General features: G+C 43.9%; 1 protein-coding gene across 2 annotated transcripts in view; it reads left to right on the top strand.

Moving 5' to 3' along the window:
• The window catches only part of LOC112223161 (failed axon connections homolog), a 57,259-nt gene extending 44,642 nt beyond the window's left edge, over positions 1–12,617 (top strand). For both annotated transcript variants that reach the window (XM_024386184.2, XM_024386183.2), the window contains 2 exons: positions 8,937–9,053; positions 9,544–12,617. In XM_024386184.2, the coding sequence (XP_024241952.1) occupies positions 8,937–9,053; positions 9,544–9,896 (470 nt within the window). In that variant the 3' untranslated portion in view covers positions 9,897–12,617. The remainder of the gene's footprint in view (positions 1–8,936; positions 9,054–9,543) is intronic.
• Positions 12,618–12,824: the final 207 nt, after the last annotated feature.

Raw genomic sequence — 12,824 nt, 5'->3', positions numbered from 1 at the left:
CAGGAGTACTTGGTATGGCCCTCCCACCATGCTGCTTCCCGTCTATCCTCACCGCAAAGGCAGTCACCAGGAGTACTTGGTATGGCCCTCCCACCATGCTGCTTCCCGTCTATCCTCACCGCGTAGGCAGTCACCAGGCAGTCACTTGGTATGGCCCTCCCACCATGCTGCTTCCCGTCTATCCTCACCGCGTAGGCAGTCACCAGGAGTACTTGGTATGGCCCTCCCACCATGCTGCTTCCCGTCTATCCTCACCGCGTAGGCAGTCACCAGGAGTACTTGGTATGGCCCTCCCATGGGGCTGCTTCCCGTCTATCCTCACCGCGTAGGCAGTCACCAGGAGTACTTGGTATGGCCCTCCCACCATGCTGCTTCCCGTCTATCCTCACCGCGTAGGCAGTCACCAGGAGTGCTTGGTATGGCCCTCCCACCATGCTGCTTCCCGTCTATCCTCACCGCGAAGGCAGTCACCAGGAGTACTTGGTATGGCCCTCCCACCATGCTGCTTCCCGTCTATCCTCACCGCGTAGGCAGTCACCAGGAGTACTTGGTATGGCCCTCCCACCATGCTGCTTCCCGTCTATCCTCACCGCGTAGGCAGTCACCAGGAGTACTTGGTATGGCCCTCCCACCATGCTGCTTCCCGTCTATCCTCACCGCGTAGGCAGTCACCAGGAGTACTTGGTATGGCCCTCCCACCATGCTGCTTCCGTCTATCCTCACCGCGTAGGCAGTCACCAGGAGTACTTGGTATGGCCCTCCCACCATGCTGCTTCCCGTCTATCCTCACCGCGTAGGCAGTCACCAGGAGTACTTGGTATGGCCCTCCCACCATGCTGCTTCCCGTCTATCCTCACCGCGTAGGCAGTCACCAGGAGTACTTGGTATGGCCCTCCCACCATGCTGCTTCCCGTCTATCCTCACCGCGTAGGCAGTCACCAGGAGTACTTGGTATGGCCCTCCCACCGTGCTGCTTCCCGTCTATCCTCACCGCGAAGGCAGTCACCAGGAGTACTTGGTATGGCCCTCCCACCATGCTGCTTCCCGTCTATCCTCACCGCGTAGGCAGTCACCAGGAGTACTTGGTATGGCCCTCCCACCATGCTGCTTCCCGTCTATCCTCACCGCGAAGGCAGTCACCAGGAGTACTTGGTATGGCCCTCCCACCATGCTGCTTCCCGTCTATCCTCACCGCGTAGGCAGTCACCAGGAGTACTTGGTATGGCCCTCCCACCATGCTGCTTCCCGTCTATCCTCACCGCGAAGGCAGTCACCAGGAGTACTTGGTATGGCCCTCCCACCATGCTGCTCCCGTCTATCCTCACCCGTAGGCAGTCACCAGGAGTACTTGGTATGGCCCCCCATGGGGCTGCTTCCCGTCTATCCTCACCGCGTAGGCAGTCACCAGGAGTACTTGGTATGGCCCTCCCACCATGCTGCTTCCCGTCTATCCTCACCGCGTAGGCAGTCACCAGGAGTGCTTGGTATGGCCCTCCCACCATGCTGCTTCCCGTCTATCCTCACCGCGTAGGCAGTCACCAGGAGTACTTGGTATGGCCCTCCCACCATGCTGCTTCCCGTCTATCCTCACCGCGTAGGCAGTCACCAGGAGTACTTGGTATGGCCCTCCCACCATGCTGCTTCCGTCTATCCTCACCGCGTAGGCAGTCACCAGGAGTACTTGGTATGGCCCTCCCACCATGCTGCTTCCCGTCTATCCTCACCGCGTAGGCAGTCACCAGGAGTACTTGGTATGGCCCTCCCACCATGCTGCTTCCCGTCTATCCTCACCGCGTAGGCAGTCACCAGGAGTACTTGGTATGGCCCTCCCACCATGCTGCTTCCCGTCTATCCTCACCGCGTAGGCAGTCACCAGGAGTACTTGGTATGGCCCTCCCACCATGCTGCTTCCGTCTATCCTCACCGCGTAGGCAGTCACCAGGAGTACTTGGTATGGCCCTCCCACCATGCTGCTTCCCGTCTATCCTCACCGCGTAGGCAGTCACCAGGAGTACTTGGTATGGCCCTCCCACCATGCTGCTTCCCGTCTATCCTCACCGCGTAGGCAGTCACCAGGAGTACTTGGTATGGCCCTCCCACCATGCTGCTTCCCGTCTATCCTCACCGCGTAGGCAGTCACCAGGAGTACTTGGTATGGCCCCGCCCAATGGGGCTGCTTCCCGTCTATCCTCACCGCGTAGGCAGTCACCAGGAGTACTTGGTATGGCCCTCCCACCATGCTGCTTCCCATCTATCCTCACCGCGTAGGCAGTCACCAGGAGTACTTGGTATGGCCCTCCCACCATGCTGCTTCCCGTCTATCCTCACCGCGTAGGCAGTCACCAGGAGTACTTGGTATGGCCCCGCCCAATGGGGCTGCTTCCCGTCTATCCTCACCGCGTAGGCAGTCACCAGGAGTACTTGGTATGGCCCTCCCACCATGCTGCTTCCCGTCTATCCTCACCGCGTAGGCAGTCACCAGGAGTACTTGGTATGGCCCTCCCACCATGCTGCTTCCCGTCTATCCTCACTGCGTAGGCAGTCACCAGGAGTACTTGGTATGGCCCTCCCACCATGCTGCTTCCCGTCTATCCTCACTGCGTAGGCAGTCACCAGGAGTACTTGGTATGGCCCTCCCACCATGCTGCTTCCCGTCTATCCTCACCGCGTAGGCAGTCACCAGGAGTACTTGGTATGGCCCCGCCCACCGTGCTGCTTCCCTTCTATTCTCCTCTGGGACTGGGTTGAGTGAATAACCTTATCCTGTAGTTCACCTGTAGTGCATAAATCCTGGACATACAGGCTTGGTTAACAAACAGTTTCTCATATGTTCTATCTGATTATATCTTTAACTTCTATGCCTACTTGTTAGCTAAATTCTTTTTAATTATTAGTTTATTATCCAATAGGCCACTAAGTGTCCTATCCTAGACCACAAACTTACCCATCCCCCTTTTGATACCTGGCTCTGCCCAGGTACCAACCTTATCTACCCTAAATAATAACTTAGGTAAGATTAGTAAATTATCCTTATGTTCTGACATTATCATGTATGTCCAATTCTCCCTTTGGCGTCCATTCATATTTATCCTGTACCAATTCTCTGTCAAGTGTCTTATCTACTTTTAAGAGGTATCTGTGTTCATTTCCTCTCTGCTCTGTAACAACTGTGTTGCTTCCAAATTTTAACTAAATGTCTCACTGTTTGGCTTTATCTAAACTCATGGATTTTTTTTAGAAAAACATGTCTATGGTGTCAATTTCTAAAGTCCTTATATAGGTTAATTAAGGTTCTCAATCCTATCCCTAATCCTGAATCTCCACAGATGTCATATATCCCTGTCAAACTTTAATACTATTTAAATAAAAATATTTTAAATGTTTAATCAAAGCCAAAACGAATGCTAAACATATCCTATCTCTTTCCTGTGTTAATGAAATCTCTCCTTCGGGAATCCACTGTATTTTATCTAAAAATAACATGGGTTAACCTTAAAAACCAGTCACATCAATAATTGAATATATGTTTCATAGTTTGAGATACCTTATCTACCGTAATTTACCATCCCTAAGAACTGCAATTTATTTTCATAAATCATTTTTATGCTTATAAAATCACCTTTCTATCATGTATGTTCCTGCCCTATTGGCTTAATAACGGTGTCCTGTCCCAAACTCAAAGGACCATCTATCCCCATTTATTATTGATGATTAATATGATTTCTGTTCCTGTTGCAGTACTATAAACTCCATTATAATAAATGTACTTTAAAAAACCCAGTATCTCCCATGACTACAAATTCATTTTTCAAATGGCTCCCCCCTGTGGCTGATCAGACCAACTGGGAGAGCCATGGAAGCTTGGTCAAAAGTTACACCACCCCTTTACATTAGTTTTCCATACCATATTAGACATATTAAAGAACCCTTTATCTTTAAACATTTTTATTCACTTGTCTAATTAAAACTCAGAAAATAAAACTCCTAATATTCCATATGTGAGTGTACCCCTTTAAGATATCTTGTCTCTGGGAACAGGGAAATCCCCTTAACCCAAACGTTTACTACAAAAACAAAACCTAATAATTATGATAATCCCCTCAAATCATTCGTTTTAAATTTCCTCTGTGTTTAATGTAACTCATTCAGTCTTCCTTCAAATTGTCGCCCCAAATATTGTATACCCTGCCGTTACATTTAAACAACTGTGATAAACGTGCACTGTCCCTTTAAAATAAAACATCCAGCCGTACTCTATTGTAAACCTTTCATTGTTCCCCGTAATGGAAACAGATCATTTTAAGAATACGTTAACTTCTTGTTCGAATTCACTGGCGTTACCAAACCAAAAATCAATACCCGGGAAACAACCACAACTTTTTACGATTCAACTATTCTAGCTATTATAGCCAAATATAGCCCAATGGAACGCCTAGCAATTCTGTTGCTAGCTGTAGCATCTTTTCAGACTATCCTTACGATATTCTGCTCCTTTTTAAAAAATGTATTTGGAACTTTTAGCCACTTTTGAAAAGTAACTCAAAGCTATAATGCACACATTTTCCCTCTAAATGCCACAACCCATTTTCTCTGTCATAATTTGAGCAACGTTGTTGTGTAGTCAACTTAAGACGCCGCAAGTCAGCCTGCCTCTTGTCAAATATATATTCCCTATTCAGATTGAGTTCTGCTTTAAATTCTATCGACAAAGTAAAACCAACCGAACTTCTATACCCCAACATTTAAATGTACCATGTTCTGTGCTAAATTTATATCGTATGTCAGTCGATTCATAAAAAAATACAACATCCTGGTGGCACAAAACTTTATTGTATCTCTCCGTTATTCCCTAAAATTAATCAGGTTTAGGTTACTTTCTCTTCTATGATACATTTATTTAAATACGACTCCCATCTCAATACATTATTCCAGCAGATCATTTTGGGCAAAATACCGTATTACATTGAAATTGTCTCGCCATTATTTTGAATGAATTCTTCTTTCAATTCAACCTAAACAACATATTAAACGTTCAGTTCATATCTTATACAAACACTAGCGACCGTATTTTTCCAGGCAAAACATACAAATAGATTAATTACAATCTAAAATCAATTTTAGTCTATTGGTGTCAAAGCTGAGATACGAACCTTAGTGTCCCGCTATTGAAATGATTGAGTTTCCCCGCCAATAACTATATTATTATAATTGTCTGTAGTCGCAAACTCCGGCACCGAGAATTCCCAAAATAGTCCTAATTTAAACCCTTCCTGACTATTTTAGTAGTATCAACTTCTATTCAGGTTCTTTGTCTGAGTCAAATTTTGGACGCCTCCCTTCCTTTTCCTTTGTTCTCAGCTCTCTTCCTCGCCTCGGCTAACCATATCCTAGCTGTATTTAGCCCCTCTGCCCGTTGTTTATCTCTCTTGTCTCCACTAATCCTATTTATTTGTTTAATCATTGATTCCAGTTTTTCTTTATTTAAACGTTCATCAAATTCGTACTTACTCCTCCATGTCTGGCTAAAATAGGTGTTCCTCTTATCATCTTCCTGCATATATTTCTATTTGTGTTTTCTCCTTTATGGAAACCTTATCAATAGCTTTGACTGTTGAATCGGATATTAGGTCTTACCTATACAACTATAAACCCAGGGGTCGTAAATCCCTAGTTAAAATCTTATATCAGGTTGTGTCGGAGGGCTTTTAAAGTACACTAATATCGTTATCTCACGCCACTATTTTAGGTTTTCCTCACCTGGAAATTCATTTGGACTGCATGTCCCGTCTTAATAACCCATCTGGCCTCCAAGGCACCCGGATCTATCAAGCTAGTTTATTTATGGTGTGTATTCTCTCCTTCGTTTTCTCCTTTGTGGAAACGTTGTCAATATAGCTTTGACTGTTGAATCGGATATTCGGTCTTACCTATACAACTATAAGCCCAGGGGTCGTATATCCCAAGTTAACATCTTATATCAGGTTGTGTCAGAGGGCTTTTAAAGTACACTATAATATCGTTATCTCACTTCGCTATATTAGGCTTCCCTCTCGCCTGGAACCTCTTGTCTATAGATTTGGCTTTTATCCCATTCCTCTAGATTTTGGTTTCCCTCTCCTCCTCATTTGGACTTTATTTCAGTACTATTTGTTGAATCGGAACGATGGTCAATACTCCCAGAGTTCAATTGAACATTCAAGTTATCTTGTCCGCATAGAATTCCCTTCCTGTCTCCCCACGCCTAGTTAATATCCTATTTGTACAAGATCACCGTCCTATCCCCCAGCACCTATTTAATATCCCCTCTTAATCCCGGGCGAACATGCCTCTCATGATTATGTTTAGTTTATTTACAGTAGTGCACGTTACCGCAGGTTTTTTATGAACCTGCCCAGTGTATATCGGTCATACAAAACCCAGTGTATATCGGTTATACAAAACCCAGTGTATGTTGGTCATACAAAACCCCGTGGGAATAGTAAAGCTCCCATTATTGATCAATTCAAAAAAATGTAGAACATCAAATCAAAGATAACTTAAATCATTCCCCCCAGAATCGAGAATATAGGCTACTGACCTTGTCGCCGACTGGGAAAAGCAATGTTCGTTGGATCAAGTCACCATCCCTATCGGTCTGTGGTGTACACCGGCCTGGTCTTTATCCTCAATTCAGAGGCCAGGTCTTAAATAACGGGACCAGACCCGCTCCTGCACGATTTTCGGCGTACGACCTTCAGATGACAGAGACGGGTATTTTAGATCCCGGTTCGAAGGACCAATTGTTACAGGAATTAAACTCCTACATGTTTTAATACCCAATTAAAATTAAACACTCTGTCAATTCCTAAGAATTTGTAAGGCTCTTATTTGCATAAAATGGACAGAGACCAGTCTCAAAATCAATCAGCAGCATTTATTCTCGAGAGCACTGAACATGATACGGTTTACCACAGGTTATAAACTGAAAATGACGTCATTAGTTTTCGAACTGTCCCGTCTCGTCTTCACCCTGGTACAAAGGCTGTATAGTTCTCAAGCTGTCCCACATCGTCTCTCCTAATTTAGATAATTTATGACCCGAGCCAAGGTCTGCCTGTGTAGATAAGCATTCTAGCCAGTCTGGCGATAAGTTCATTCATTTCTACCAAGGAACAGACAGTCATTGCTCTAATTCTTGATTATATTTACACACATTCTATTCAGTACTAGGATTAAAAGAAAATTCATACATCTATGCAGCAACATAATAGTATTCTGATTAGTCAGTCCTGATTGAAATGTATACATAATTAGTCATTATTGATAAAAGAATCCCTTAACAACCTTGCATTACCATAGAGGGCAGCAGGGTAGCCTAGTGGTTAGAGCATTGGGCTAGTAACCGGAAGTTTGCAAGTTCGAATCCCTGAGCTGACAAGGTATAAATCTGTCATTCTGAACAAGGCAGTTAACCCACTGTTCCTAGGCCGTCATTGAAAATAAGAATTTGTTCTTTAACTGACTTGCCTAGTTAAATAAAGGTGAAATGAAAGATAGACAGCTTCACTACAGTACAAATGTATCCTGTACAATATTTTATTATTCCCCAATGTCCCTATTCTGATATCTTCCCCTTGCTTGTTGTAAACATAGATAAAAATGTAGACAAAGACATATAAAAGCTAGATAAACAAAAAAAAGTTCTCAACAATTGAGAGGGGAGAAGAGGGAGAGATCAAGTGTGTGTGTATGTATAAGTCCGTATGTGTAAGCGAGTAATTGATTGCGTGTGGGTTCATAACAACTTCGTAGGGTTCAGATATTTTTATAGTCCCATACTTTTTTTTCCGTAACCTGACGTCCCCGTAGAATTTAGTACAGCCATGGTGTTATGAAGCTGTCTTGGAAGAACTGTCCATCTATAAAGAGTTTGTCCAAAATGAGAAAGGCACGCTTACCCCTCTCCCGCCTCTGCTCTGTACAGGATACAGCCTCTTGCGGCGTTCGTTTGCCTCCCGGGGAAATTGGTCATTGAGACCGAATTTAGTCCCTTTAAGCTCACTTCCCCTGCTTTTGATCAGCTCCTTTCATTGGCAGTGTTCAAACTTTGCGATGATTGATAGGTCGGGGGCTCTTGATCTTGTCGCTCCAAGTCTGTGCACTCGGTGGAAAGCCACCTTATTTACAGTCTCTAGAGAGGAAGTTTCAAGGCAGATGGCATGAACTCTCTGATCACCCCCTCTGGATTATTGGATGCGTCCTCGGGAATCCCAGAAAATATTAGATTTTCACGCACGCTACGGCTTTGTATGTATAGTAGTGACTCCCTCATCACCCTGTTTTCCCTGAGTAGACAATCCATGTTGGAATCGAAGGTTACCTTGGCTGTGAGTGCCTTGTTCTCTCCTTGGAGTGTGAGAATTTCACTCTGGCTAAACTCCGAACTCCCACGCAGCCCTGCTGATTCATATCGCGTGATTTCTGATGCTGTTCTCAATTATATTGACTGATTGTTTCCGTATGGGGTGACTTTTCAAGTATTGCATGGATTCCAGCAAGAGCACTATCCTCTACTTAAACGGTAAGTAAAACATCCTCTTTTTTTGTTGGGTTAGAGCTATTTTGTGAGTTACCTGGAACTTTCCACGATGGAGTATGTTGTTCCTCCATAGCATAAAGCTGTTGATACTCGTCGATTTCCCTCAGGATCTCCTTAGTATCCAAGTTAACTCTGAACAGCAACCAGTTGTCTTTCCCACGACGACAGAAGATGTAATCATGAGTTGCAAAATACTCGATCCCACTTAAATACAAAGTTGCTTTCGCTGTTTTGCTTGTAATTTACAAGCTGCTCCGTGAAGAGTCTGAGGCACTCAGCAGGCCTTTCTTATGGTGTTCTCTTGACTGATAGTTGGTTGATATCTGTTACCAACCCCAGCTGTTCATCTGTTCTGCAGGAGATAAGAAGTACTTCATGGGGCCTAAGATGTCGACAGTAGATGCTGCTGTGTTTGGTCACCTGGCCCAGGCTATGTGGACACTACCCGGCACACGTCCTGAACAGCTCATCAAAGGTCAGTTCAATCTCTCAGCCTCTGGTTGAAATGTTTTACTCATACTCACAATACCAAAGCATCATAATTGGTTGATTTTAAAAGTGTGAATTGTGATTGTGCTATTATTGTGTTATTTTGTTGTTATCAAGATTCTATAACAAATTATGTACCTAATGTATTATTCTATAGATTTAAAGGCATGTGTGGAATAGGATGCAATGGGCCCATTTTTTTTATCCAGGTGTACTTGCCTACTTCTTCCACTAGATGACAGTGAAAGACTAATGTGCAGTTCTGTTGCACATTTACTAATCGTGGTTTCAGTCTTTAGAGAACAGAGACAATCAGAGACAAAAGACCAGTCTCTTTTCATTTTTCGTACTGTACAAAATCTGACAATCAAAGTCTGAGTATGAATCAGAGGATGCTCTGACACTGATGTACATTTTTCCTTGAGTACTGACATTGGAACCTGTGCTTCCTCTATCCCCTGTCCACTGTGGTTTAGGCGAGCTCATCAACCTGGCCATGTTCTGTGAGCGCATGCGGAGAAAGTTCTGGCCTGAGTGGTTCGTGGACATAGAGGACTTGTACTATGACGGAGCAGACACTGACAGCAGCGAGGGCTCTTCTACAGGCCTGATGGACTTTGGCCTGTTCTCCCGGACAGACACCATGGAGGAGAGTGAAGCCTCTGACAAACACACGCACTCACACACTCACTCCCCCGATACGGACCACTCGCTGTTCGACTCGGACGTGGGCACGGGCTCGGACAATGGGCCGCAGCTTAAGTGTGACCCTCCTAGTCCTGACCCTCCTAATCCTGCCCCTTCCAGTCCCAAACCTCCCAACCCTTGACCCATCCTTACCAAGGCAGGTGGGGTGGGTTTGGCTGAGGCAGTCAGACAGCCGGGAACTTCAAACTAGTCAGGGCGCTGCTATCTGGCTTGGCATCATAGAGCTGCGGAACAGAGAGGCACAGTTCTTGCTTCTCCTGCTGGCCCTCCCTCTCTTCCAGAGATCTGTGCTCACACATGGAGGCGCAGTTATATTCCATGATGACTGAAAACTATATCCTAACAATGTAATATCAGTGCACTCCGACAAACCGTGTGTTTGTATGCAGAGCGTATAAATCGAACCCCGTGTTACATGTGTTACAATGTGATTTCCTCACCCCGAGTAATTGTGACATTGCCAATATGGCACTATCACAGACATTGCCTTATTTGTGTCAGCTGTCCAAGGGTACAGGCTAGTGTAAAACGTCATGAGAGAGATTGTTGGTTGAACCAGTGAGTGGAGTGTCTGTCCATGGAATACAGACATCATGGCTGTTTCTTTAGAAATGTAGCTAGTGAAAGAGAGACGACGACGATGATGGTAGCAGAAACATGAAAACACTGGATTTTTAGAGGAAACTGAGGTCAGTCATTTTGACACATTGTAAAGAGTGATATATAAAGAGTCTTTGACTTGGCTGCTCTAGTCTGTGTCTTACTAACAGTGGGCTATTCTACCAGTAGTCCTATGGTTTGTGGCTTGCTGCTGAGCATCAGCCATAATCACTGGCCTTTCCATCAACTCTGTGTCTAACTTCACTCTAGCAAAGGAGATTGGGATGCGCAAAAGGAACTGGAGATGGAACAATCTTGTCGGAGTAGAGCCGACTCTTGTATCTCACCACTAGAGGGTGCTGTATCTATACATTCATCCTGCTGTCTATTTAGCTCTATGGTCTCGAGTCCTGTCGGTTTCTGCCACTTGGAATGTTAAAGGCCCAATGAAGTCAAAACGTGATATTCCTGTGTTTTATATACATTTCCACACTATGAGTTTGGAATTATATTGTGAAAATTATGATAATGCCCTTTTAGTGTAAGAGCTGTTTGAAAAGGCAGCGCTTTTCAGTCTGTTTTGGTGGGATGGAGTTTTGGCCTGCCTGGTGACATCAGACCAATAAGAATAGACCATTAAGAAATAGAGTTCCAAACCTGTGCCAATAACAGCTTAGTTTTCAGTTTTCCCCACCCTCACCCAGACCACTCCCAGACAGTCCTAGCTACATTTTTGCTTGAGAATTTCCTCTTTGCTAAGAAGCTGTTTTTCTTTCTTTTTGACCATTTTAACTGAAAACAGTGACAGTAAGGTACTTAAATATTACACAGAGGTGATTTGATATTGAGATAAAAACAGCTGCATTGTTTAATGAAATAATAACAATAATACAATGCATTCGTTTTCACTTCAGTATTAACACCATACGAATACAGAAAGTTGCTGAAACAGAATGGAAAGGCCCGTTTGTAGCAAGTAGTGTTATCCCTTTACGTGTGTGTGTGTGTGTCTGTGTGTGTGTGTGTGTGTGTGTGTGTGTGTGTGTGTGTGTGTGTGCGTGTGCGTGTGCACGTGCGCATGTGTGTGTGTGCGTGCGTGTGTGTGTGTGTGTCTGAGAGAAAGATACCGGAAAGATGATAGTGGGTTGTAATATGACTACATTACCAGGTATGATATAAGCCTTGTGCACAGAAGTTATGAAAAGAGGGGTTGAATGTGAATCGTGAATGCAGATTGATTTTTGCTTTCTTTACTCAGTAACTCACAACTTATTTGAAAACAGTGCCAGCACTTTGTTTTTATTTGTGATTAACTTAAGTTTGCGATGTTTTATCGTTTGTATCTTTATTGCTCTCAAGGAGAGATTTTTGTTGCATGTTGTTTAAAATGGGCAAAACTAATGCACCCAGGACGCTGGGGATTGTCGTGATAAGATGGTGAGGCCAAATGAATGGAATGAGACATGTACATAAATGACACAGGTCACTGGATGTCTGTGTGGTAGCTAGGCATTCAAGTTGAACTATTGATAGGTGTAATCAGGATGACCTTGAGAGAAGATCATGTTTATTCGCAAAGTTGCAATGTCAAAGTAAATAGTTGTTTGCAAAGGCACATGGACAAAAGACCAAATAAAAAAGTAAATTGTCAATCTGCTAGGATTATACTCACCCTACCTCCCAATGATGAAACATAAAATTGCTAAACAATGGGGACCAAGACACGGATCTGTCTAAACCTTTTCTCAACTGTCCTTTAAGTGTCTTTTAATTAGACTTTTTGTGTCTGTAATTGAGCAAATATCTTTGAGGGTGTTTGATTGAATTGCATTGTGTTATTGTTGAAATTATTTTATTTTAGAAGTATGGGCAGACCAGACCTGCAATGAGAGAACAGCAGAGGAGGCGGCATCATATGGGGCAGAGCTGCCTCCAGAACACGATTCATCCCCAAAAACCGTCAACTTGCGTTATATTATGAGATGCGTTTTTACCATGCTACAAATGGATAACTCATTATATCAGTGCGACTACTTTGTCAAGCTATATTAGAACAGTGTATGTCCTGTTAGTGGAAACATTACATTACAGGGAAATGTACATAAGTGTGATAAACTCATGAATTCACTGTAACATACTGACAAACTACCTATGGATGTTCAATTATGATAACCCAAAGGTGAGGTGGCTGTATGACTGATTACTCTCAATGATTTCATTAAACAATAGCTGTGACATTTAAAAAAAAAGAAAAGGATCTGTGTATGAGTTGTGTTACTGTGTGTCTGAATGTTGGTATTTTATACTGTAAATGTACTACATTTGCGCATTCAGTATTTAGAATAATTAATTTCCCAATTATTTTCACCTCTAACATTATTTGCTTGTGTGCATATATTAGTATTCTACATATTAGTACCCTATATTATTACTCTGCATTTATTGTGTG

Source organism: Oncorhynchus tshawytscha, linkage group LG23 (assembly GCF_018296145.1).
Source record: "Oncorhynchus tshawytscha isolate Ot180627B linkage group LG23, Otsh_v2.0, whole genome shotgun sequence".
NCBI classification, from domain to species: Eukaryota; Metazoa; Chordata; class Actinopteri; order Salmoniformes; family Salmonidae; genus Oncorhynchus; species Oncorhynchus tshawytscha.
This window is presented reverse-complemented; position numbering and strand designations above follow the sequence as displayed.